The sequence below is a fragment of the Lates calcarifer genome, linkage group LG8 (genome assembly GCF_001640805.2).
Source record: "Lates calcarifer isolate ASB-BC8 linkage group LG8, TLL_Latcal_v3, whole genome shotgun sequence".
Taxonomy (NCBI): domain Eukaryota; kingdom Metazoa; phylum Chordata; class Actinopteri; family Centropomidae; genus Lates; species Lates calcarifer.
Window position 1 is genome coordinate 6,096,160 of NC_066840.1, and position 25,248 is coordinate 6,121,407.

General features: G+C 43.8%; 1 protein-coding gene across 6 annotated transcripts in view; it reads right to left on the reverse strand.

The window, feature by feature from the left end:
* Nucleotides 1–25,248, reverse strand: part of tenm2a (teneurin transmembrane protein 2a) — a 221,344-nt gene that overhangs the window by 38,037 nt on the left and 158,059 nt on the right. For 5 of the 6 annotated variants that reach the window (XM_051072189.1, XM_051072187.1, XM_051072188.1 and 2 more), the window contains 3 exons: nt 25,037–25,243; nt 17,175–17,406; nt 8,318–8,556 (listed from right to left, as the gene is read on the reverse strand). In XM_051072189.1, coding sequence (XP_050928146.1) covers nt 8,318–8,556; nt 17,175–17,406; nt 25,037–25,243 — 678 coding nt within the window. The remainder of the gene's footprint in view (nt 1–8,317; nt 8,557–17,174; nt 17,407–25,036; nt 25,244–25,248) is intronic. The other variant, XM_018675473.2, reaches the window with a different exon arrangement.

Below are 25,248 nucleotides of genomic sequence, written 5' to 3' on the forward strand. Positions count from 1 at the left end.
GTATCATCATCATTCTGTTCTCTGGAACATGTTCCAACTGTTCAAATTCTCCCCCCTCTCTCTTTCCTCCTCTCTGTTCCTATGCCTCTCACCCTTTTCTGTCTCAACTCAACCTTATCATTGCCTATTTAAATGGCAGCATCCCCCATTGAACCAATTGCACTGTTCCTAATTGCACCAAAGGCAGAGAATGGCCCCTTGCATGTTTTTGTATGTAATCTCTTGTAGTGCAACTAAAATAACACAAAGAGCACAAGTGTATGCACGCACACACACACACACACACACACACACACGCACACACACACACACACACATACAGAGGCAACATAGGCAACACACTTTTCTTTGCCGTCTCCCCTGGCCATCCTGATAAATGCATATTAACTGTTCTAATTCACCACTAAATTAACAACTCTGACCTCAATTAGGGTGGTAATTGTGGCTGAGACCAGCCCCCCATCCTTGGCCTGGCTGCTAATTGGTTTAGGAAGCCTTTTCCCTTCCTCCCTACCTTCCCCCCTCCCACCCCATCTCCGAGGTCCTCATTTAGAAGGCCGGTAGACATTTTGTTGTTCAAAACAAACACATGCACAAAAAGCAGCCACCTGAGAAAAATGCACCTTTACTGCTCCTTTCTGTATCACTCGCACCTTCCTCTCTATCGCTGCGGCACAGGGGTGCAGTGCTAATATTGCAGAGACGGAGGAAAGAACAGTGTGCTGCCTCAGGTTCTCAATATTCAGGCCATTTGGGATATTTCTTAGAATTTACCACACAATATCCACTTATGTAGTCTATAAATAAAGCAGCTTTCTCTCTCAGCTAAGTTTTGAAAGAGCTGCTTGCTGAGATCATTTAGTCTCAGACAGAGGGACGGGGGTGGCGGTTGGCTGCTGCCCTTGGGGGTCATATACTCTGAGAGAGACAATTTGTCTGCCTCTGAGTGTGTGTGTGTGCGTGTGTGTACATCTGCGTATGCATGCTTAAAATTGCATGGTATTAACAACAAATACGCATGCACGCGGGCGCACACATTGCAACCCCCGACGGGACCTCCTCACCCAGCTGATGCAACTGAACTGTAATTGACTGCAACACAAAAGGTTATGCGAGTTGCTCACAGCTCCTACCTGCAAAACAGTGTCTAGCGGAGAGAAAACGGCAACTCACTCAATCACGCAGCAGAAATGGCTTTCTTATTGGCACTGAAATATTGAGACGGCCCCAACGCAGATGTAGCCATGTGCATGTGTGTGTGCGTGTGTGTGATGGGCTAAATGAAAAGAGATGTGCATCTGAGTGATGTCCTCCTTTCTGAATCCTCATTTCCTCTTCAGATATCTTTACCCTGACCCCCCCACCCCTCCCCACCTCCCCACCTCCTCCTCCTGCCGCCCTCCCCTCCCTCCGTCTTCTCTTCTCCACATCAACCCACTCTGCCTCGTCTCATCCCTCCCTACGTCGGTCCTTTCCCTCTCATCGATCAGTATTAGAAACAGGATATGAGGAACTATGCTATCTTATCACAGATCAGAGACTGAGAGAGAATGAGTGAGGGAGAAAGACGGAGAAAGGGTACGTTCTGGGGGCCAAGAGATGGAGAAACTGAGCGAAAATGAGAGACACACAGAGGAGAAGAAAGGACAGCGATTTCTTTCACTTTGCCTTCATCCATCTCCTGTTTCGAACACAGGACTGGTGAAGCACCATGGGCCTAATTGGACTAACGATTGGGCCTAGATAAGACCCGCGCTAATGAATAAATGAATGAGGAAATAAATGAATGAAATGAGCCCATGGTAGCTAATGCAGGCGGTATGAACCAAGCTCAGCAATGACGTCAGTAAGGCTGCAAATTCTGGATTCATGCAGACATCAAAGCACTGAATATTTACTCCAAAGCACGTACAGAAACTGCAGGTATACTAACATAAAGTCAAAGGAAGAACATTGATGTTACCACCACGGTCTGGCTGAACAAGCTTGCCCCCTGCTTTGTATTACCTGACTGGCTCAGTTGACCCATTTATCCCTCTGGTGCAGATGGTATAGCACCTTGTGCCTGGTCCTGGCCATGCCCTGCCCTTTTTCCTGGACTGGCAGCGTGTGGTAAGATCCTAACCTTTATCAGTACGACAGGCCCTGCTGCTACGGACACACGCTCCACGTCTGATCCTTATGCCCAGGTTCCTGCATTCACCATATGCCCAACCGTGCCTTCACCTCCGCACACGTGCACAGCGCACATACACACCAAAAGTATATGGACATACACACGACACACACACACGCACTGGCATGAGCGACACATCCTGACCTCTAGCTGTTCCACCTTGGATCAGCAGAAGGGAAGCCACATGCGGAGTGAGAGGGGACTTTGGGGTCAAGGAGTTGGGTTTGGAGAGCAGCCACATTGTGTGACCTGCAGGTCAGACACAAGTCAACAAGGCCACACACTCTAGGGCTCACTAATTTTGTTTTTTAATACTTCTGTAAAGTCTGTGATTTAAAAAAAAAAAAAACAACAAAACTTTTAAAGTACAGGAGAAAATATGATAAAAGAATCTTATTTTAAAAACTGAAAAGAACTTTGGCACATAATCAGCAACTCATTTGCATTGTCTTTTCATTATCTATGACCACAACCATGTACTAAGGCAGTTGTTTCCAAATCTGGGGTCGGCAGCCCTTCTGGGGGTTGCAAGATAAGTCTGAGTGGTCCAGAGATAATTAATATGACAGGAAAAAGAAAACATCTTTGTGGTTCAAAATCATATTATTTATGATTTTTATTTAAACTTTGCCCTTTTAATTTTAGACAAAGAATAGTTTCACGAAACAGTCCACTGGTTAAACTGCTTTAACCTCAATAGACACATAGCCTGTGATACAGGGTTGCAAGTAGACATTGGTTTACTTAAAGTGGCCAAAAATGAGAAAATCTTCACAAGGAAACAATAATTTAAAAAACTCTGACACCTAATCAGCAACTCATTTGCATTTCCCCTATTTTTGTATTCATTCTCTATTTTTTCATATACTAAGATAGCGGTTCCCAAACTCAGGGTCAGGACTCCCCAAGGGGTTGCAAGATACATGTATGAGGGTGCATGATAATTAATAAGGTAGAAAACTGGAAAAAATACATCTTCTTATATTCAAAATATTTTTTATTTCTGCTACAAAACTTATTTCAATTTTCTGTTTAAACTTTGTGTTTTCATGTGAATTAATGAATGGCTTCACATCAGGTATCTAAAAACTATGAAAATTAAAATCCCATAATGGAACATCACTGTTCGGTTGAACTGCATGCAAATTACAGAAACATAACCTGTGGTGAGTAGACATTACTTTGCTTAAAAGGGTCAGAAGCCAAAAATGTTGGGAACCACTGTGTGAAATTGTCAATGCCACAAGAAGACTTTGTTTACTGTAAACTGTGTCTTCTTGCTGCAGGAAACATAAAATTTGGAGTCACGGTGACATTAAAATCTGAGAGAAAATAGTGTGTAAGTGATCTGGCCCTTTACAAAAATGTTTTTCTATCAATATGATGTACTAGTTGGCTCATGCGTTTGACGTTTGATTGGTTGTTACAGCCTATGGCTTTACTATAAGATGTGTTTCACACTGTAGATTTAATGCCTTACAAAGGTCCACGACCGAGACCTTGTAAATTCAGTGCTGACAGTGTACAGGAATTCAGCCTGTTCTTTCAAATGATTTAATCTTGGTGTATGCATTAAATAAAATTCAAGTTTGAAAAGAATCTGGTTTAAAAGGGCTGTAAATATTGGTAAAAACAGAATGAATGAACTGTACACATATTGCAGGGACACGTTGTCCTGAATTGCCACCATTTTTTAGCCAGCTTTTAGATAACTACTACGGCACTGCAGCATTTCCCTATATTCTGATGAATGACAAAAATATTCCAGATTTTTAAATAAAAGCAAACCACTTTGATTAGAATATTACTAAGCTATATATCCTCTCACAGTAAAAATCATTAACATGTTATTATGTAAGGGAACAGTGCACTCAAGTGAGACACTTATAACCGGGGAGAATGGGCAGTAAGCGATTGTGATCAGTCTGGAACAGCGAGACAGCAATGATGGATGGAAAGTGGTCGGCTTAGAGGCATGAAGGTCACACTCGATGACAGTCTGTGTGTGTGTGTGTGTGTGTGTGTGTGGGTGTGAGTGTGTGTGGCTCTGTTTAATCAACAGACAGGGGAGCTGAGACTAAGACTAAAAATACATTGTGTATGTATGTGTGCGTGCATGTGAGTGTGCGTGAAAGTGTGTGTGTGTGTGTGTGCGCTCTCATTCATCAGTGGTGACAATACCATGTGGAGTATGCCACTGTGCCCGACAAATTCAGCCATCACACGCGCGCACACATTCACACGAAACACCCCTGCAAAGGTGACACAAGCGCCCGCTAGCAAGTTTACTCATTGCAGTGAAGGGCACACCTGTGTCTGTGTGTGTGTGTCTCAGACTGTGCACGTGTGTGTTTGTGTGTGTGTGAAAACAGTCCACCTGGACACAAGTAGTCTGACATGTCCTCGATCTTTCATCTACAGTATGTATCCCCTCGTTCCTAACCACCATGCATCTCTTTCTCTGTCTGTTTTCTTTCTCACTTTACATTTTCTGCTCACCCCCTTCTTCTCTTTTTATCTTTTCTAACTTCTTTTGTCATCATCCCCCCAGTTCTTGTCCTCCACAGTGTCTGCCTGTCCTCTCCTCTCTCTGTCACACTCCCTCTGTTCTCTGCTAGCTGTGATCAATTAGGCGACATTAGTCCCACAGATATTCCAGGTGACAGAACCTCAGGAGGCCACGCTTCTCCTTCATCTCTCCTCTTTCTGCCTCCCCTCAGTTTCTCCTCTCCACACCTGGCTGTCTTGTCACTCCCGCTCCTCCTCCCTGTCATCTCCCCTTCTTTTTTCTCTGCAGAGCAAACAGCAGACCTCGCTCTTCTGTTTTTTTCTCCCCCCCTCCCTCAGCCTCACACTCTCATCCCTCCCGGCGCCGACAGTGACATATCAGCTTCAGCCTTCCTGTCCTCCGTCTGTCCAGTCATCTATCCTCCTTTTCCTCTGCCCTGTACACTCTGGCTACATGCTGACAGTGACGCATCTCCCTTTTTCCCTTCTGCCCTCCCTGCTCCAACTCTATTCCACCCCTTTTCTTTTTTTTCCCTCTCCCTTTGCTTTCCTCTATCTCGCTCTCTCCAGGTTGGCGTTCACAATGACGGACCTGTCTTCCCTCCTGTATGCCAACCGTTCACCTGTATCCTAGCAACCACCTCTCCTTTGGCTCTGGTGCTCCATGCGGAGCAAGCAAACAAGACGCCGGGGGAATGAAGAACAAGCACTCTCGTTTATCCTCCTCCCTCCATCCGTTCAGTCATTCCTTCACACGTAAAGAGGAGGCCATACTCCGCTGGAGTTGGAAGCTAAATGCTTAACCAGAAAAAATGCTGTCTGTCTTCACATACAAATAAACTCTCTCTAACTCATACAAACACACATATAGGCACAGAAATGCACAGGCACACAGCTGGTACATGTTTTTTCCTATCTATGTGTGTGTGTTTATCTCATTCCTATGGCTCCGTTCTAACAGAAGGACACAGTGAATAAGCTTCAAAGCGACATTCTCCACCGTGCTCCTGAAGCATGCTGTGTGCTGCCTTTCTAAAAGGTTCTCAGTGTGTGTGTGCATGTGTGTGTGTTTCTTGAAGATTGTAGAGCAGTTTCTGAAGCTATATTTATGGTCTTGAAAAATAAGTAAGAAAAAGAGAAAATAATTTGAAGGCCAGCACACCCTCAAAGCCACACAATCAGACACACGCATTGCTCTCACACATCTCGTAGGTTGTTCTAAGGGAAGGGGCACCCACACACACACACACACAAGGATGCTCACGCACAAAAAGAAAAGTGCTGTTCAGGCACATGTGTCCTGGTGTAATTTATGAGTGGGCTCCTGGGCGGGTGCCTCAGAGGGGTCCTCTTCACGCTGCATGGCTCTGGGTGCTCGGCACAATCCCCCGAGTGAGTGCCGGGCTCTCTCACACACACACACACACAGCACACAAACAAGGTACTACAAAATCCCCCTTATGAGCAGTGAACTCTTCCGACTGAAACTTGCTGCACGATTAACGCTACAAAAAGCTAGGTAAACACAAGGGTTTCAGGCTTGGCAGCACTGCTACAGCTCTGTTCAGCACAGACAAAACACCAGAGCAAAACATTTCCTCACAGCAGATGAAAAGGGGCCCTACAGTTAGCAAATGTATAATAAGATTTAAGTATCATTTCAGCCTTGTTCAGCTTACCGAATTAAAGCTAGTTGGACAATTAAGTTTGGTGGTAAAGCACTGATGTTTGGCATATTTATAAAACAGTAAATGTACAGAAAGTGGAGCTTAAAGGAAATGTATTAGCAATTCTTGTTCCCCACTCACTGAATTCCATTAAAAAAATGTAGCACTGTACAATATAGTCACACTGTATTTGGAGAGGCATGTTCACCAGTCTTTTTTCGCTATAAATAAAGTCATCTCTTAATATGGTTAACAAGCCAATGCTACCAATTATTGAGACAGACAGGCACTATTGTTAACAAGTTGTATGTATCTGGCAAATACCCAGATGCTGCACTAACACTGATGTAGTATTAAAAAATGAGCATAAGGCAGCAAAAATAGACCATTTCTTTTCTAATGAGATCCTTACCTAACTTTCATCAGCTTAATATTATTAACAATTATATGTTCTGCTGAAAACAAATATTTGTGTCATTAAAACCTCGAGTGAGCTCTAAAAATAGTGAGCTAATAAAATAAAAAGATGGATAAACTGAGGTTTTGATTATTTCTATGCTTCATTACATCCCTGCCCTCAAGTATCTTTGGGGAGGTGTTGTGAACTTTGTGGTAGTTGTGGCCCTCCCCTCCCCTCCCCTCCCTATCAGCTCCATATGTGGCTGTCCAGCGCAGTGTGACCGTGTAAAGCTCAGGAGGGGATGGATCTGTCTCTGTGCCCCCAGGCAAGGGGCCTTGATCTGCTCTGGAGGACACACACCGCTCTCAAGGGCACTCCGAGGGGATCCGCACACAAATATGGACACGTGCACACTGGCACAGATTTGAGTGCACATATGCAGTTTGGACACATCCAGGCAAGCAAGCTGAGGTGCATCAAGCACACACACCCACACATACACACACACTCACTATGGACGGAGAGATGGATGGTGATGTATGTATAAATATATATATATATATTAATAAATAATGTAAAATTATATTAATAATGTATGTAGAGGCGATGAGGGGGTTGTTCTTTCTGCTGATGCCACTGTTTCCTAAGATCCCCCCATCTGTTGACTCTGGTCTCTGGGGTAGGAGGCCAATCAAGGGCTCAGTGACACATCTGCCCCCTTACACATGCACACAGAGAAAAAGAGAAACACACACACCGACATACATATATGTTCACCTTCTATTGTCTCTCCTGTCTGTCTCTCTCTCTCTCTCTCACACACACACACACACATATACAGGTCTGTGTTCTCTTGTCCAGTGAATGAGGTCAAAAAGGAAAATCAACGCCCACACACACACACACACACATGCCCTACACAATGCTCTCTCTTCCCACAGATCCACCAGTAGACAGCCATCAGAATCTCTTCCTGAGATGCTCGGTAAGTACCCTCCTCTGAGTATCTGCCATTCCTTTGAGTTTGACTATTGCTCGTTGGCTTCAGATCAGTGAAAAACATCCTCTTCCCTGCTGGGTCTGTTAGGATTCCTACCTTGACTGATACCTGCTCACGGAAACAGCGCCGGTATGCTGCGGTTTATGTATCTTCCTGTCTGTTTGGCTGGCTGTTTACTGATGCCGGGTGGAGGCCAGGGCTCCTGCTGAGTCTGATTTTGACAGTGCAGCACAAGGCTACAGTGACAAAGCTCACGCCTCGAGAATCTGCTTTGTGTTTATAACGGGCTGTTAGCTTGACACTTTTTCATTCTGGTGTGGGATGAATACAAATGAGAGCAAAGTTCATGTGTTGTGGGTCATTGCAGAACAAACAGGGCTAACCAACCTGAAATAAAAGATATTATGTGTGACTAAGCGCAGCTCATTCAGAGCTAATTCTGGTGTGCTTATTACATTTTACTGATTACGTATACTGTTTAATTCCTCAGCATAACCCCTATAATTAAAACATATAAAATGTAATTAACCCTCTCCATGAATAATACTTGGTCTGTGTTCACTTACCGATGAAGTAGGACAGTAGGATGGCCAACAGGGCAGCAGCTGCGATGGCTGTCACCGCGGCACATTTCCAGCTGCAGTACTTGGACGGCTTCTTTAGCTTGAAGGCTGAGCGGGAGAAGGTGTTTCTGGGTAGCAGGCGAGGGGGTGGAGAGTACACCGTTCCCGAGGTCAGAGGGTAACCGGGAGAGGAGCTACTGAAGAGTGGGGTGGTCCCGGATGACGTCTTGAACAAGAAGTGCCTGAAGACAAAAAAAAAAAAAAAGGAAGAAAAAACGTCACTCTACAGGTAGAAAAAAAAGATGTTATGATCTTATCTGATTCTGTCTGAATTAAGTAGAGGAAAAGCTCTGGTAGCTCTGCAGGAAGGTAAACATGTTGTGGACATAGCAATCTGCCATCCAATCAGAGTCCAGATGACAGGGTCACATATGTGCAAGATTCTGTCCAATTTCTCTTTTCGATGAACCCTTCCTGTCATATAGGTTTGAACATCCTTGGACTGATTGTGTCTTCAATTCAGCCTTGTTCCAGTCCGAGGTCTCTTTTTAACCTCCACCTGCTCTACCATCTTTTTTTCTTCCATTCCCTCGCTTCGCCTCCATGCACCCCACTTACGATGTGCCTCGATTGTGCTCTCAATGGCTGCTGAGGATCAGTGCCGTCCCCCTTTTCCTGTTCTCATTGCCCCAGTGGGGTCAGAGCTCAGAGAGAGGATAAAAGAGGGATTTGAACCATCATCCCTTTGCTCATATTACCCATTATCCTCTGCTGTCACTGCACCTGCTCACCCGACGCATCTCCTTTGCTACTCTACCTCCTCTACCCAGTTCCCATGCTCTCATTTTTCTTCACCCTACTGCAACACCATTCCCTCTCAGGTACATTTATACTGCACATTTTCCTTTTACTCAACATATCCTTTCTGTAATCACATCTTCATTCATTTACTCCTACTTTCAGATTTCTTTTCAGATCTGACCTTGAGAGAACATTGTTGCCATAGTGAGAGAATGAAACACTGCACTTAATGAAACTTTCCAAGGACACAGTATGAAGAACTTTTGTGGCACCTTTGTGACATCTTTCGCGAGACACATTCTCACAGCACTCGGGGGGGGAGTGAGGATCTGGCCCTACACAGACTCCAGGTGGTACGACAGAAGAAAGCCCTCAGGTGAGTGTGACAGATCAGAGAAGGCGAGGTCACTCTATTGCCTCAAAGATGACTGAGGAGAGGGAGCTTTTGTTCGCCTGTCTTTGTGGGACTTACTTGTTTGTGTGTTTGTGAGTGTGCGTATCTAGGTGTCCATGCTCTGTTACTTCTATCTGTGAGTTTCTGACCTTGGAACAGAGGACGTTCCTGCAAGGAGAGGACATTTTGTCTGGTCTTCATATCTTCACTGTTTTTTGAAGATTTGAGGACTAGAGCCTTGGTGTTCAGCATATTTTGTTGGTTAAAGGATAATTTTGCTTTATTACAACTTGCCATATTTTCCATAATTTCTCAATTATGATAACATCACACTCACCAAGGTAATTGCTGAGATCTGTTATGTGGTCAGACAATAACATAGGTAGTAAACAAGCCAGCAGTTTAGCTAGATTAACCTAGTCATTTTATTTGGAGACAAAACTGAAAATTAGCACACCTGAAGTTTAAACAGTAAGTCAGTCTGTTAACTGTGATGTTGCCAGTTTCACAGAACAAAGAAAATAACTTGGTGATGGCCAAAAGCATAAAAATAATTAATCATTATTATCATTCAAAATTGGGTTAGGCAATGCATTATGAAGAGGCAGGACACTGATTTTCAGATTCCAAATAAGTCTTGGTTATAAAGTCTGCAGTCAAAACACAAATTAAGACAGCTGCGTCCCCAGTAAAGTCCAAGGCCTAAACCTTGTGTTTTAAGTCCTAAATGAATCATTATGGAATTAGGGGCAGCAATAATACTAGGCTAACTTTACTGCTAGCCACCCATCAACAACAGATAGCTCATGTTAGCCATTGCCAGTTCATTTTAAAATATATTATTTAGGCTTCCATACCTTGGATACAAAAATTTTGTCACCATGCTGACCAGGACTCATTGATTTCAAGTTTGCCACTACTTCATAGTAGCTCAAGTAAGTATGTCTCCAGAAATTTGTATGCCAATTGTTCTGCATATTTCCCTCCTATTTGTGTTGACCATGGAACAGCATTATATCTGAATGTGTTCAGCCTGTGATTTCATGTTTTGTCTGTCTGCTGCACTGCTACATCTACACAACTACAACTTGATTAACACATTTGTATGAAATAATTTATCATTTTGGGCTTTGGGAGGATGGCAAATCATTCCAGATAGAAATGCTAGTGTCATATAAAGTCAGGAGTCACTGGTGTTAAAGTCAAAGTTGAGTTACTTGTCTCTCCTTTGTCAAGTGTAGTCAAGTGGAGTCTAAAGTCACCAGATTTGTGACTCAAGTTTGCCTTGAGTCCAACACATGTGACTCACCTCTGGCAGCATGTCAGAGTTCTCAGTCTAGTATAGTAATGCAACAGGTGTGTGTGTACAAATGTGTGTCAGAGCCCGCTGTCTCTTTTCTTCAAACTAGGCTAGTGTGACCAGTTATATCCCACTGCTGTAGCTGCATCTGATGATTGCTATTTAAAATAGTGCTTAAAGGCAGTTTGCTGTGCGGTCTCCTAACCCTCTGATGTCTTTAATAACTGCTGTTTCATAACAGCATGTCTGTACATGTGTCTGCTCGTCTAAAAACAGTTGCTCAAAACAGGTGATGTACTCAGAGCATAAAGATTTGGTTTGGGAGCACCGTTTCACTCTTCATCAATTATTCAGCCAGTCTGTGCTCTTTCTCTCTCATCATTTCATGCCACTGATTGTTGGATTGGTATCCTGCAGGATTCCTCCCTTTTTTCCTCTTCCACCTCTTCTCTCCTCCTTCCTCCCCCCTTTACCTGTCAGGTACGCTGCGTGACACCAAGGAAAACAGGAGAAAGAGAGGGGAAAAAAAGCTCTAGACAGATAGAGGCTGAAAGAGCACAAGGAGATGGCACGCAAAGAAATATGAGGTTATTGTCTAAAAATACCATGCTCTCAGTGTCACAGCCATCAATTTTAATATGCATACATAAACCTACACTCTCTCACCTGCATGGCATGCGTGTGTATAGGCACAAACACACACAGTCCAAGGTCAACTAGCATGTGTCTTTGCTTCTTCTCATTTTCACAGCCGTTGAGGCACTCTGTGATGGCCAAGGCCAGTGGTAATTAATTACAGCACCCCTAATGTGTGTGTGAACACAGGGTGAGCATTAGATGAGAATTACTTGCATTCCAATACACTGATACAATGTGTATGATTTCATGTGCTGGTATGTGTTTGAATGCATGCAATGAATTCATTTCATTCCCTGGCTTTGTTGTTTGTGTGCAGAAGCTCCACTGTGAGGTTGGTGTGGGATGGGAATATGTCTATGGGCCATACTAATTACGAGTAGGAATGGAAAGTGTCTAATGTGCTCTGGGGAGGTAATTGACATTGATTTATGTTGCGGAGGACTATGGAGGGGTTCTATCATAGCAGGCAGCCGGCAATCACAACTCTGTATCATTAGGCTGGGGTGTGTGTTTGCTTGTATGTGTGTCTCTGTATTTGTGTGAGAATATTGTGGGTTTTTTGACAGTGGTCCAGCATGGAAACGTCACACATAATTAGAGAGAACTGACAGAGGCACACACCCCCCCTTCTCCTGAGCTGCCAGCAGCAGCCCCCACCCCCGTCTTAACATTGCTACCTCGCTGTCATGCATCCTTGCCTTACACATGCATCACACACACACATAAACATGCATGCAGAACAAGCAGGCATTAACTCACACACTGACACAAATTTGCACACACTCAAACAGAGGTGCCCACCCATGCAAAAACAATAAAAATTGATGTGGGCTCTCTTTGACGAGATTGCCCTGTATGTGCTACCAAACATTTAATTTGCATCCTTGTCGAGGAAAAAGTGACATAAGAGAGGGACGGACGATGGAGAGGGAGGCTATAGATTAGAAGACAGACAGCGAGAGGAAGGGAGGATGTGTTTTCACTCCATTCCAACCCTGTTCCCCATTGAGAGAAAAGAGGACCTGGACAATTAACCACAGAACAGAGAGCATGCTGGGTAATTAGCAGGAAGTCAAAGCTCGCATTCCCCTTGAGCGAACGCACACACACGCTTTCAGAAGCACACACGCACACACTCTTCATTTTTCTCATCTCTCACAAACATGTGGTTGCTCAGGATAGCACTCAGAGAATCATCATCAGAGGTAGAGAACAATTAACAGAGGTCGCCTCGGTATGGGGGTGACTGAAAAATGGTCAGATCTGAGAATGAAACAAAGGGCTCGGGGAGTGGAGGATGCTCAAGGATGGTGTCATGAGAATTGTTCCCTGCTACAATTGTAGGAAACAATAATCAGCAGATGGATGCAGTATAATGGGCATTCATTTGCTGAGTGTTGCTTTGAAGAAGGACATGGGAAAATTTGGAGGCTGAGTGATGTTTGTAAAAAGCAAAAATAACACACGGCATCAAATAAAATATTCAAGTATAGAGTATTTTTTTTCCTAGGGGACAAAAAGCGAGATGTTGCACAAGATTTTTTATATTAAAGGAGCAGTTGTTTCTGGGGTAGCAGCAGGTGTTCCAAAGATGAATATATCTAAACCTCAGCAGATAAAACTAAACTATTTGCAGTGGGTGAAAAACTGTTTCAGATTTAGGGGAAGTGACCCATCTCATCTTTTGCATGTCATCTTCTATGTGTTACAGGATTTCTGGCAGTGTTTTCACCTGAATAGCGAATGCCCCTCCTCATTAAATTTTTATGATGTATAATATTAGGCTTATTAAGCTTCAGGGAAAAGGAGCAGTGATGCTACATCACATGGCAAAGGCCACATATTAAATGAGCGAGGCCATTGTTTAAACCATCATCAAGTAGACAAGATGTGTTAGGATCTGTCTGATTCGATGCAGCATGATTCGAGTGACTTGATCATTCACTATGAAGTAATTAATCGTAGCATGTAGCAATGTTGGCAGGAGTTAGTGTGGTCACCATTTGTACATGTTTTACCAATGCATTATGTAAAAATTAATTTAAAGTTCATATTATCCAGCTGGACTTCATCATCAGTGAAATTCATTGGACATGAGGTGGGGCTGGGGAAAACTTGAGTTGTAGGGGTAGAGATTTGGGTCTGTGTTATATTAGCTCAGGTCCAACTACCTTAACATTTGGGGCATGACTCCTCAGATCAAACAGGGCAAAGTCAGCACTGTATCAGTGGTTACATTTCCAAAACAGGAGGCAGGGTCTAACCCCAGTTTTAAACTACATTCACAGCTTTTGCTGATAACATTTATACAATTGATTTTTTCACTGCATATGTAACATATAAACTCACATTTTTTGGGGTTAACTTAATCTTTAAAATGAACTGCTGACACAAGTGAAAGTGCAGTTAAAAAAGAGAGCTTAGTTAGTTAGAAATGGCTCTGCATAATAATATTGTATAATAATATTATGTTTACAGTATATACTGCACGAATGCAAGGTCAACCTTGCATGATATTATATACTTCTCATATGCATATTACAGGAGTGGTTACACAGCTGGGCATTAATCTTTTCTCTGTACTCTCTCTTCTTCTTCTTCACCCCCTGTGGTTCCCACAGGTAGCATCTTCAAATCTGTCCCCAGAGTAATGCATTTGAAAGTAACCTATATTACCCCCCACCATAACTCCCCACCCTCCACTGCTCTTTCCAGATAAATTGAGATGCTGCAGCCCTCTCAGTGATCTTATTTCTCCCCTAGAGCTGTGGCCTGCAGCAGAGCGAGCAGGGGGTGCAGGGGAATGTCCTGAGATCGCAGAAAGAGATTGAAACTGGCATCAGCTAGCCAAGAGGCTCCCAGGGACCGATTGGAAATCAGGTGCATTCTCGTAAAATCCTGAAACACGTGTACACACGTGCACTCGCATGCACAAAAAGAAATGCATTCTTTCTCTCTGTTTCATGCTCACACTCATACACACACACACACACACACACACACACACACATGGACGCATGCACACATGCACTGAGTGGCGCCAACCATCTATAGTCATTTATCTCACACCTGTAAATGTATCCATGTTCTACGGGCCCCAGTCTCCCTCCTCTGCCTTTCTATCTTCTCTCACACACACTCCGCACAAAACAATCTCCTTCAATCACCACCTCTTTCCATTTCTCTCCCTCTCTCTCCCTCTTTATCTCTCCCTCCTCTACCGTAAACCATTCCTTTCCATTTCCCCCCTCTCTTGCTCTCCTGACTTATATTTCTCTGCTATATCACCCCCCCCCCCCCTCGTCTGTTTCTATCTCTCTCTTTCTCTGCCAGTCATCCAAGCCCTGGGGTGTTCTTAGGTGATCAATCTTCATCCCTCTCAGCGCTGTCACACTATTGGGTCAAGCCAAAACACACACGCACGCACACTCACACATTTACAATAATGAGTGGACAACAAATGCCAAGATTTACATATGATTACAGTGGCAAGCAGCCGCAGTCAAAGAAAACACACATGCTTGGATGCAAATGTACACACAAATGCACACAATTGCACGCTCCCTCCCTCATGTGCACGTGCGCTCATCATCTCCTAGCTGCTGGTTATAATGAGATGGAAGACGGCCTTCGCCAGCGCAGGGATGGTGTGACTCTCTCTGGCTCTGCCCAGCTGGCTCTGACCCAGTCACGAGCTCCAGTAGCTCCAGCCAGCCCACCCAGCCTCCGCCATCGCCAGGACGAGAGAGGAGGGTCCAATCTGGGTTGGAGGGTGGAGCTGGAAACTCTGTGTGCTGCTCTGGGCTCAGTTCGCTGCAACAGGCGCCGAGCCATGCCCAACCCCACCACCTGAACATGACCAGATACTGGCACTGCAGAGAGGGCTCAACAGCGTGTGTGAATGTGTGTGTCGCTTTATTTAAATCTGTAAAGATGGCAGCCACGGCAGCTGCTATGGGAAGAGGATTTATACATTTATTTTTGTATCACCAAAGATCACCGCATCATTTGCAACAGCAAAAGTCACAAAGATCTCCTCTCTCCTCAAACTATGTTATGAGATAAGCGTCACCATGGCAACTCAAGCCTAGCTAAACAATTGCGACTGGAAATTTAACACCATACTTCTTCTTACCCATCATGCATACCGGCACAATGCATCAGCACAGGTTGAGCATAGACCTGAGATCAGTGGGGCTGAATTAAACATGGCCTCATAAATACTGCACAGGGCCGGCACTCTGGGGAGCTTATCCGGGACCATCAGAGCTGGAAGCCCCAGTGCCCAGCAGGAGAAACACAACTACAGCTTGCAGAGTAAATGCTCACAGAGTGAGCGTGTGCATGCTAGTAAGCATGTAGGCAGTGTCCCTCTCAGTGCATGCCTCATGAATAGTAATACCCTGCATGAATGCTCTGTTTGCCTGGTAAATGTTCTTTGTGTACTGGCAAAGGCTGATGTGTAGGGTGTGTGAAATGGTTTGTGTTTCCTGCTCCCTCACTTCAGGATACATGCATAATAGCTTTGACACATGGCAGCTTTTTATATGTGTCATGGTTGGATATGAGGCAGAGAATACATTCGAGTAGCACATGTTTGTGAATCAGCTCCCAAGAGGAATTTTCTTTTTGGTTAGGAGGTTCATATATTTGCCTAGAACGATGGAGGGGAGATGCTCAGCGACACTCTGCATGTGATATTCTGTGGTATTATGTTTGCTCAGTGAACTAAAAAATGTAGCGTTTCTCTATTAGATGAATCAATAAAAAATGACACCATGTGCTAAAAAAATATGCTGACACAAATCAGTTGGACCGTTCAGTTGCTCCTGAGAAGTTCACGCCTTCTGCCTCTCTCTTTACTCCTGATTCAGGATATTCATGCTATGTATCATGGCCCTGGATGACTATCAGATGAAATCAGTCTCTTTGGAATTCATAAAATTTGTAAAGAGAAGAATGCTAAAAATATAAACTCACCATTGGGGAGACAATCAGTGACTTATTGGATGGAAATAAATTAATGTTGAGCAGGTGTTGAATAATAAAGAACATGAGTAAGAGCCTGGTCACACCAGTATTTATAAGAGCAAAAATTTAAAATACAAAGTCAGTTAATTTTCTCACCAATTATAAAGTAGATTTACTTTACTTAGATGCAACGTAATCTGTATGGAGCTTTGATTCACCTACTGTGGCTGGCTAGTGTTTGCATCACTGGTCACCTAATATGTTACCTGTCAGTGTACCACCCGCAGTGACTTGTGGACTAACCCTGGAATGGCACCATCTATTTTGCAAGAACATGTGAATACATTTGAGCCACTTTCTGTGTGACAGAGTACTAAATGATGTTTTTTGTGTCTTTACACTGGCTTGACATTGATTTGTTCCTCGGTCAGTAAGAGGATTGCCTTCCTTCTGGTCAGTTTGCATTCTTACTGTAAAAATGTCTACGATAGCCTGAGTAAATGAACAGTTCTGCATCAGAGCTACTTCTTCCTCCGCTTTTATTTTGTCTCCTTGCATCACTCCCTGACACCATCAATGTGCTCACAGGAATGTTGTTGAAGCAATATGGCTCTGACCTTTCATTCCTTAGTATTGATTACTCGGAGCCTCTTCCACTGCTGTGTTTACTGTAAGTGGCTCTAGATATCAGCATCAGGTAAACCTGTCAACAGTGAAAACAGAAAAAAATGTAAAGGAAACACAGTTCATCTGACCTGGTCTCCAGCGGGACGTTACTGTTGAGCACCCAGCTGTCTTGTAGCTGGACTGACTCGGGGGTGGTCGGACCATCTCCAGTGCCCGGAGCGGGAGCGTGAATGGGGTTGCGTCCCCCTCTCAGGGTGTTTCTGTTCAGGCTGTTGGCAGACTGGTGGGATAAGGTGTGGTGGTTGTGCGGAGGGGGCAGTGGAGGCCGTAGTGTGGACTGACTGTGGTGGTTGGCAGCCCCTGGAAGAAGGAAAGAACAGAGAGCAATTTAAGAGCCACACTTCTTTTTGAGAAGAATCAAAGGGAGTTTCAGATGAAAGGAGTGAAGGATTTCATTCCAAAATGATATAAATCAAAAAGTAGAGCAGAAATGTTACTGATATTTTGTGTTTATTTCTCAGTATGCCCAAAAAGTAAAGCTCCTCAGCTAGCAACTAACTTCATTCACATTCCATTATGTGCTACTTTTGCGTCAGCAATCATTTTGTTCAGAGTAGGTGTCATATTTTTCAAATGATCGATAACTTATTTTAGTAGGAAATTCCAGCTAAATAGATACATGAAATCTGATAATCATGCTTTCACATCTTGGTTAATTTTTCTATGTTTTGTCCATTGTATTTTTAGCCAGGTCCTCTACTCCTGTCCCTCTTTCACTTTCACTCTTTCTTTCCTGCTTTCTTTTTCACAGCAATGAGAAAGCGTGTGCGTATGTGTGTGTGTGTGTGTGTGTGTGTGTGTGTGTGTGTGTCTGTGTGTGTGAGCAATATTAGAGCACTCAGCACAGCATGCTTGCTCCCAGACTTGGGAGAACATGTCAGCTAGAATCCAATACCAGCCCTTCCAACACTGAGCTAATGGACTGTTGAGTGAGAGAGCTGAAAAACAAACCCGGATGACTCAGACAAGAACACCCATTCACACATCACCTTTCTATCTCCGACTCTCTCTCTCTCTCCCTCTCTCTCTCTCTCTGTGTGTATGAATCAGTGGGGGATTTGAGCCTGTCTTCAGCATGTGTGTGTGCATGTGGGTTCGTACAGAAAAATCAATAAACCACACACGATTCAGTATGGGAGAGCTTGACACAGTTGGATCACTTCTGATGCATTAGCATACTTTTTGTGCACACATTGACAGGTGCATGTAGTCACTGCACAGCTGATCAAAAACATGTTAATGGCAAAGAAAAGAAAAAACTCCACATGACAAACTGTCCACACCCTTATTCTAATTCACTTTAAACAGAAATGTTGACATTATTGCTAAACACACAATGTCACTGATGTTACATTTGCCTTTGAATTCTGGCTTTACAACACAGTTAGCCTTTTTATTTCATCAGTGCTACACATCGCACTTTCATCATTACTTTACACATCTACGCGTGGAATACATAATGACGATTGTGTTTGTTTGCACATTGCCTTCCTCGTCCTGATCAAAGCAAGGAATAAGCACACATATGCCCACATACGTGTGGGGTGAAGACAACAAAAAGAAAAGCTGTGCGATCACACTTGCTCTCCTCTATTTGTCATCTCTTCTTGAATTAGATAAGAGAAGAAACAGTGTGTGAGAAGAGGAGAGATGAGTGGATGCATAGCACTCTCCTGTTCACTTTTTCTGCTTTGATATTTGTAAGTCAAGAGATTCCTAAGAGGTATAAATGATAGCAACTTTACACACACACACACACACACACACACACACACACACACACATAAGCGTAAAGGCAAAGATGTGGGTAGTGGCTACATCATGCAAAGAAATCCAGGCATAAAATGTATTTATAACAATATGCCCCCTTGCGTGCCTACTAAATCTCCCTCTTTCTCATTCCCTTTCTCCACAACGGGTGTTTAGAGCAAATAGGGGCCAGCGAGCTCCCTTACAACTCCAGCTGTAATGCCGACCAGTTTGTAAGGTGACCTGATTCCTCTGTGCCACCACTGGGACGCAGGTGTCACCCACACGGCCCTGACGAACAGATGCTTGTGAAAGAAGAGAACAGGGGAAGAGGGGAAGGGGACGAGCGAAAGATGGAGGGGCCTGACCTCGGCTACGTGGGAGAGACACAAAACATCTGTTTGCACATGCAAAGATGCTCTTGGGAGAAGCAGACACACACATACATGCATGCACACACTTGCATATGCAAACATACATGCAGTAGCACACCTGCAGGAAAAAGCCAAAGTCTTGCATCATACATGCAGAGTGTAAATTGATATTAAAGTATGCAGAGAGTTTTATTTCTCGCCCTCCTCCTCTTCCTCCTTCCTATACATCCACTCATTTCTTCCTGAGGATTGTTTCCCTCCCTTTCATCTTGCTTTTATTTGCATTTTGTTCGTGCCCTTTGCTGTGATGTAAAGCACATTGAGATAAACCTTGTTTCTTAAAAGCACTTTATAAATAAATTTGACTTGACTTCCCCTCCCTGCAATGTCCCTTTAAACGTGAAATAGCTCCTAGTACACTCTGTCTGCATAAGTACGTTTATCTAGCTTAAGCATAGCAACAATACACACAACACAGAGCCATACACTGGGAAGAAAAAAAAAGCTTGCACGCACACATGCATCTATGAATGCAGTCTTGAGTGATGCAAAAAAAAAAAAAAAAAAAAAAAAAGGCACTCCCATGTTCACACACTACCCCGCTGTCTCCCATGTTTAAATCTGCGTACAAAAATGCACGCCTTTCGCCTTTGTTCACTTTCCTGCCATAAATATTGAACGTTTTTTTTTTCATTCAAATTCAGATGAATAATATATGGCACACCTTGTATGGAAGAGGAATACATGGTTTTATAGCCCTAGTTTTCCATGAACTGCCGCTGCCTCAATGTGTGTGTAAGTCTCTTCGAGTGCGTGGGTATGTCTGTCTATCTGTGCTCCTGTGTGCGTATGCATGTGTGTATGTGTGTGTGTGTGTGTGTGTGTGTGTGTGTGTGTGTGTGTGTGGATGTGCACTCGTAGGCAACCTGCACCACTGGGGAAGAGTGCATTGTTCAACAATCCAGACACTACAGTGCTACACAGGGACTGAGTCATATCCTGCACCGTTGAAGAGACTCATATCTGCTACATTTTGCAATAAGGATTTTAACATTTCCCTTCCAAGAAAAAAGAAGGAAATCCTATTATCTATAATCTAGCAGCAAATTCTATTACATGTCACCAGATAATGTCAGAAAAATGTAAATCCAGAGAAAAGTACTGCCTGTAATTCTATGCATTTACTCTCTTTATAGCCTCCTGGGACCACCAGAATTGTCATGCATTGTCAGGTTAACTGAACTGAATTGTTACCTGAAAACTTATTCTTTAACTTTATTTGCAAAATAAAGTTAAAAAATGATGCACTACTAATGTTTACTCTTGTTATAGTACAAACAAGCAGCTGCACAAATAAATGGATTTAAAATAAATCACTCACACTTGAAAGTTACAGAGCCTTAAGTAGGAGTTCTAGAAAAATCTCTTATGGTCTGAGACAGATTGGTTTCTTTTTTCCTGCTACAGCACATGAGAATGATAATTTATAAATAATTTATTAATAAACATTTTTTTCTTTTTCTTGGGGTCCACCTGAGCACCGAGGCCAAGGTACAAGTTTCTTTTCACAGACTGTTTTGGCCACAGAAACACAAATCTGACTAACCACTGGAAAAGAGGCAGTGCACAGTAACAAGAATGCTGGAGGTAAATGGGTCCAGTAAATTAAGATAGGGGACTTAGTCAGATGAATTGTCCGGTTGCTAAAGTACAACCCGCAGGTAGGCTAATAGGAACAACGGTTTTACCAGGAACCCAGTCTGATAAAAGACAAAACATGCGGCAAGGAAATGGAGCAATTAGGGAGCAGCCAAGCAGATCACATTTTATTCCACTTTATCTTTCCCTCCTTTCTTTCCTCTCTCTTTCACTCACCAGTGTGGGTAAACAGCGATCATGAAAAAGATTTTCTCAACAGCTCTCTGTTTTCACAGCCACACTTTTTTGTGGAGAAGCTCAGAGCCCCTTCTAACTGCTGCTGAAGCCTGACCCAGTTTATTCTGTCCAAGGTCCCCTGTGACTGGAGAGTGGGGACTATAGCTGTAAGCTGGTGGGTTTGGCCCGGGCTAATCCCTGGAAGTTCATTATGCTCGCCAATTCAAAGGAGCCTCATTCAGCGGAGAAGCATTAGCCTGTCTGCTAACCTGCCGCCCCTGCAAAGCACGCTGTGCGCACACACATCAGTGAGAGGCATGGGCTCGCCTCACCATATTAATCTCACAGTGTGTGTGTGTCTGTGTGTGTGTGTGTGTGTATGTGTGGCCAACTGGCAGCAGGAACCAACCAAGGCAGTTTGTTTTGCAGCCCTGGATGGGCAAACTGTTTATTGACATTTTCTGTGGTTAACAGAGAAAAGTCACAGAGCAGGATGTGCATCTACGTGTGTGTGTGTGTGTGTGTGTGTGTGTGCGCGCAGGACTTTTGCGGCACTCAGCTCCCACCCCTCGCTCTGTCCTTCCCACTCCCTTTGTCTCTCCATCCCTTTACTTCACGCCTCATATCTCCACTGCTTCCATCCTTCTTTTTTTTTATAAAAAAGACACTGTGCCACCCTCCATTGTTTTTCATGCACCTTCACTCTGAGCTAATTGCTATGCTCCCCGTGTTTTAAGGTGGTATATTCCCATGTGCCCCTGCTTCATATGTCCTCTGTCTCAGAATGTCACATGCTCCTCATTTGTCATTCTTCTCAGAGCTCAGAGGCAGAGCACAATGGAAGGAGAGTTTGAGGTGAAACTAAGAGGCACACACGTAACACACACATGCTGCCAAAAGGGGCTTATTTTGCACATAGTTTTTATTAAACACAAGCAAACACACAAACACATACAGGCATAAGAAAATAGATAAAGACATACATTTACACACACACACACACATACACACACATACCGCCTCTGCCTTGGCTAGTCATCTCTGTCTAATTAGGAGGCAATAATCCACCAGAGAAGAGTCATCAGATTCAGCCAAAAACAAACAGTCTCCATGAGTAGAAATGCATGCGTGCATTTCACCCACACGCACACACACATGCACACACACACATACACAAATCATCCCACTGTTACACAAATGTCACCCTTACATAAGCACCATTACCAGGCATAACATTAGTGCAGAAGAAGGGAGCACATCTTTGTTGTGCCTTTGTTTCTGTAGATTTGTTTCAACAAAGCCATTAAACATTCACTGCTTCGGCAGTGACTTGAGGTGGCTTCCCTGGCAGCAGATAGCTAGCCACTTCAGAAGAGGCCCAGGCTAAAAATAGCTTTAGCATTCCCCATGCATAATGAATGGCCAGAGACAGCGCTAATGCTAGCTCTTTCCAGGAGCGATCTGCTACGCTCCGTTTGGCCGTCTCAGCTCTCCTGGTGTTCAGGGGGGAGCGTTCCCAGACAGGTGCTCCGAGCCAGACAGTATTCCCATATAAACATTCGCAGGCCCAATTCCCAGCCAATCCTCGGCAACATCGTTCCGTTCCCATTCACCTGTCATGCTTCACTAGGAACACAAGTCATGTCTGTCCACCTGTTAGCTTAGGTAATGGTGGACTACTTTACAAGAACACACACACACACGCATATAAACAGCATGCAGCTTCCTGAGGATTATCTCGCTGTGGTCAGTTTCTGCCTGGCTTGGTAAGGCTCATTTCCTGCCCAGCGTCCACTCTCTACAGGAGCACACAACACACACAAATGCACACATCCAGACAGGCATCCACCCTCACAGCACATGCATAAACAGTCGTCGGTTATAGGTGTTTTATTTCCTCGCAGCCGTTCCTGTGTCTTCCTACATGCCAGGATGTGTTTATGCAGTGCCAGACTGCCTCTCTAAACTCATTTAGGTCGATTTTAATGGACGCCCAAAGCCAAGGACTCTCTCTGCACCCATTACATCAGCAGTCCTGGCTGGGAAATGTGGCAATTTGCAATTCCATCTCAGTGTTGTTCTCCCCCCATCCAAATATCTTTCTTTCACCCTCTAAGCTCTCATCAGCTTACCCTCTTTTTAGTCACATTCCCCTTTTTTCTTTTTGTCTCTTTGACTCCCTATGTCTCTTGGTCTCAGTCTCCTTTTCAGACGCATTCTCCGTCTATTTTTACTGGTGCGCTTTGAATGTTTTTTTCCCTCTCTCTCCTTTTTGATTTTTTTATGCAAGACGTCTCATTAAACAACTTCAAAAGTCAAAGTTTGGCTTTCTCTATCTGCGCTCCCATTTGCCTCTTTTTCCTGCTTCTCTGTCGTTTTTTTCTTCCTTTGTCTCTCTCTGCTCGCCGTCTCTGTGTGTACATGCTCAGCAGAGACTGAAAGAAGCCCCAGAACAGAAAGTGTGGGTGTATGTGAACAAGAATGAGAGAAAGAGAGAGTGTGCCTGCGAGCCTCACTCTCCCTCTTTGCCAGTGTCTGCCATTAGGGTGTCAGTGGCAGAGTGAATTTATTTGCTGTGCGGTTACTGGGCTAATGATTGATGTTGCCCCAGCAAACAGTAAACCAATTAGAAGGCTGATGTAACGTCATTTTAAAAGCCTCCTAATCACGTTGCTCTTGAACCTGGGACCTGGGCCTTCCCTAATGAAGATTTATACTGGATCAAAGGAGAGCCTAACGCCATTAACAATAGATTGTATTCCACCAAAAATCACATTAGGACTTCTCTGCTCACCCCTCTCCCTCCCATCAGGCCTCTGCTAAATATATCTGCTGATTACAAGTGCAGATGCACAGAGGAATGGAGAAACAGGGGAAGAGCAGGAAGGAGGGGCAGAGAGGGACAGAGAGAGTTGGCCCACGGTAGCTAATTGTTGAGAATAAATGTGGATGCTGATGAGGAAACACATCACTGCAGATGTATGTGTGTGTTTATGTGTGTGTGTTGCACGCATATGAGCGAGAAGAACAGTTGAGAGGTGCTGATATAAGCACACAGGGCCTCTAACAGCCAACAAGAGAGTGTCCAATGATGAAAGAGAAAGCTTAGAGCCAAGGAAACTAACTAGTTTGTCTTTGCTACACTGATCCTCCTGCTGGCACTTAAAATTCATTATCCCCTTACCTTTCACTTTCCAGTGGATTATTAATGTCATATGGAAAATAAGTACAAACACACCTACTCACTGGCAACCAGTCTGCGCTCTGCAGAGTGTAGGGGTTGCTCTCACTTGCATCATTGTTTTCTGGCAATAGTTGACAAAGGTGGGAGGGTTACATTTAAAATGTAATCCATTAACAAATCACCAATTGTTTGCTTAAAATCATCTTTCTGTTACATGCGACAAAAAGAAGTGAACAGAGAGAATTTTCTTTCATCTTTCTTTGAAAAATTCATAAATTTACACATTCATTTTACATGCAATAATCACTATACACTGGATTATATTTTACTATTAAAAGTATATAAATAGATTTCTAAATTTATTTGTGAATTTGTGAGCAATTGAAGGATTTATTTCCTTTTTAATAAAACCATAAAACCCATAACTGAGCAAACAATCTTTTACTACTTATATAATGTGAACAATATTCACTGAAGTCCCTTTGTTTCGATTTCCAGCCCTGCACACAAATGCTGACTTTGGAGGAATGCAAAAAAGCAGAAACAAAATGGCTAAACGAACAAGATGTGACATTAAATTAAAGCGAAGGATTGCTTGGCATTTTACTGAGCAGCGACTAAATCAGATCAGGAAATGGACACATGATGAGGTAATGCAGCGCACCCAGGTGATGGATGACATATTGATGTACAAATAAAATGAATGAAAGGTTTTAAAAAAAGGTGGATGAATGGAGAGGTCTCTTACCCGTGGAGGAGGGCTGGGCCCGGAGCAAGTACGAGTCATCCGGGTGGGGCTCCAGGTGAGAGTGGGTGGAGTTTTTCTCCAGCAGGGGCACCTGGCACTCCCTGATCGGTGGAGACGGGCCAGGGGAGGGGTGGTGGGGGGCGGACGAGGAGGACGGGAGGGACGGAGGGAGCAGGGAGGAGGAAGAGGTTGGAGGGAGTGGGCGACCTGGA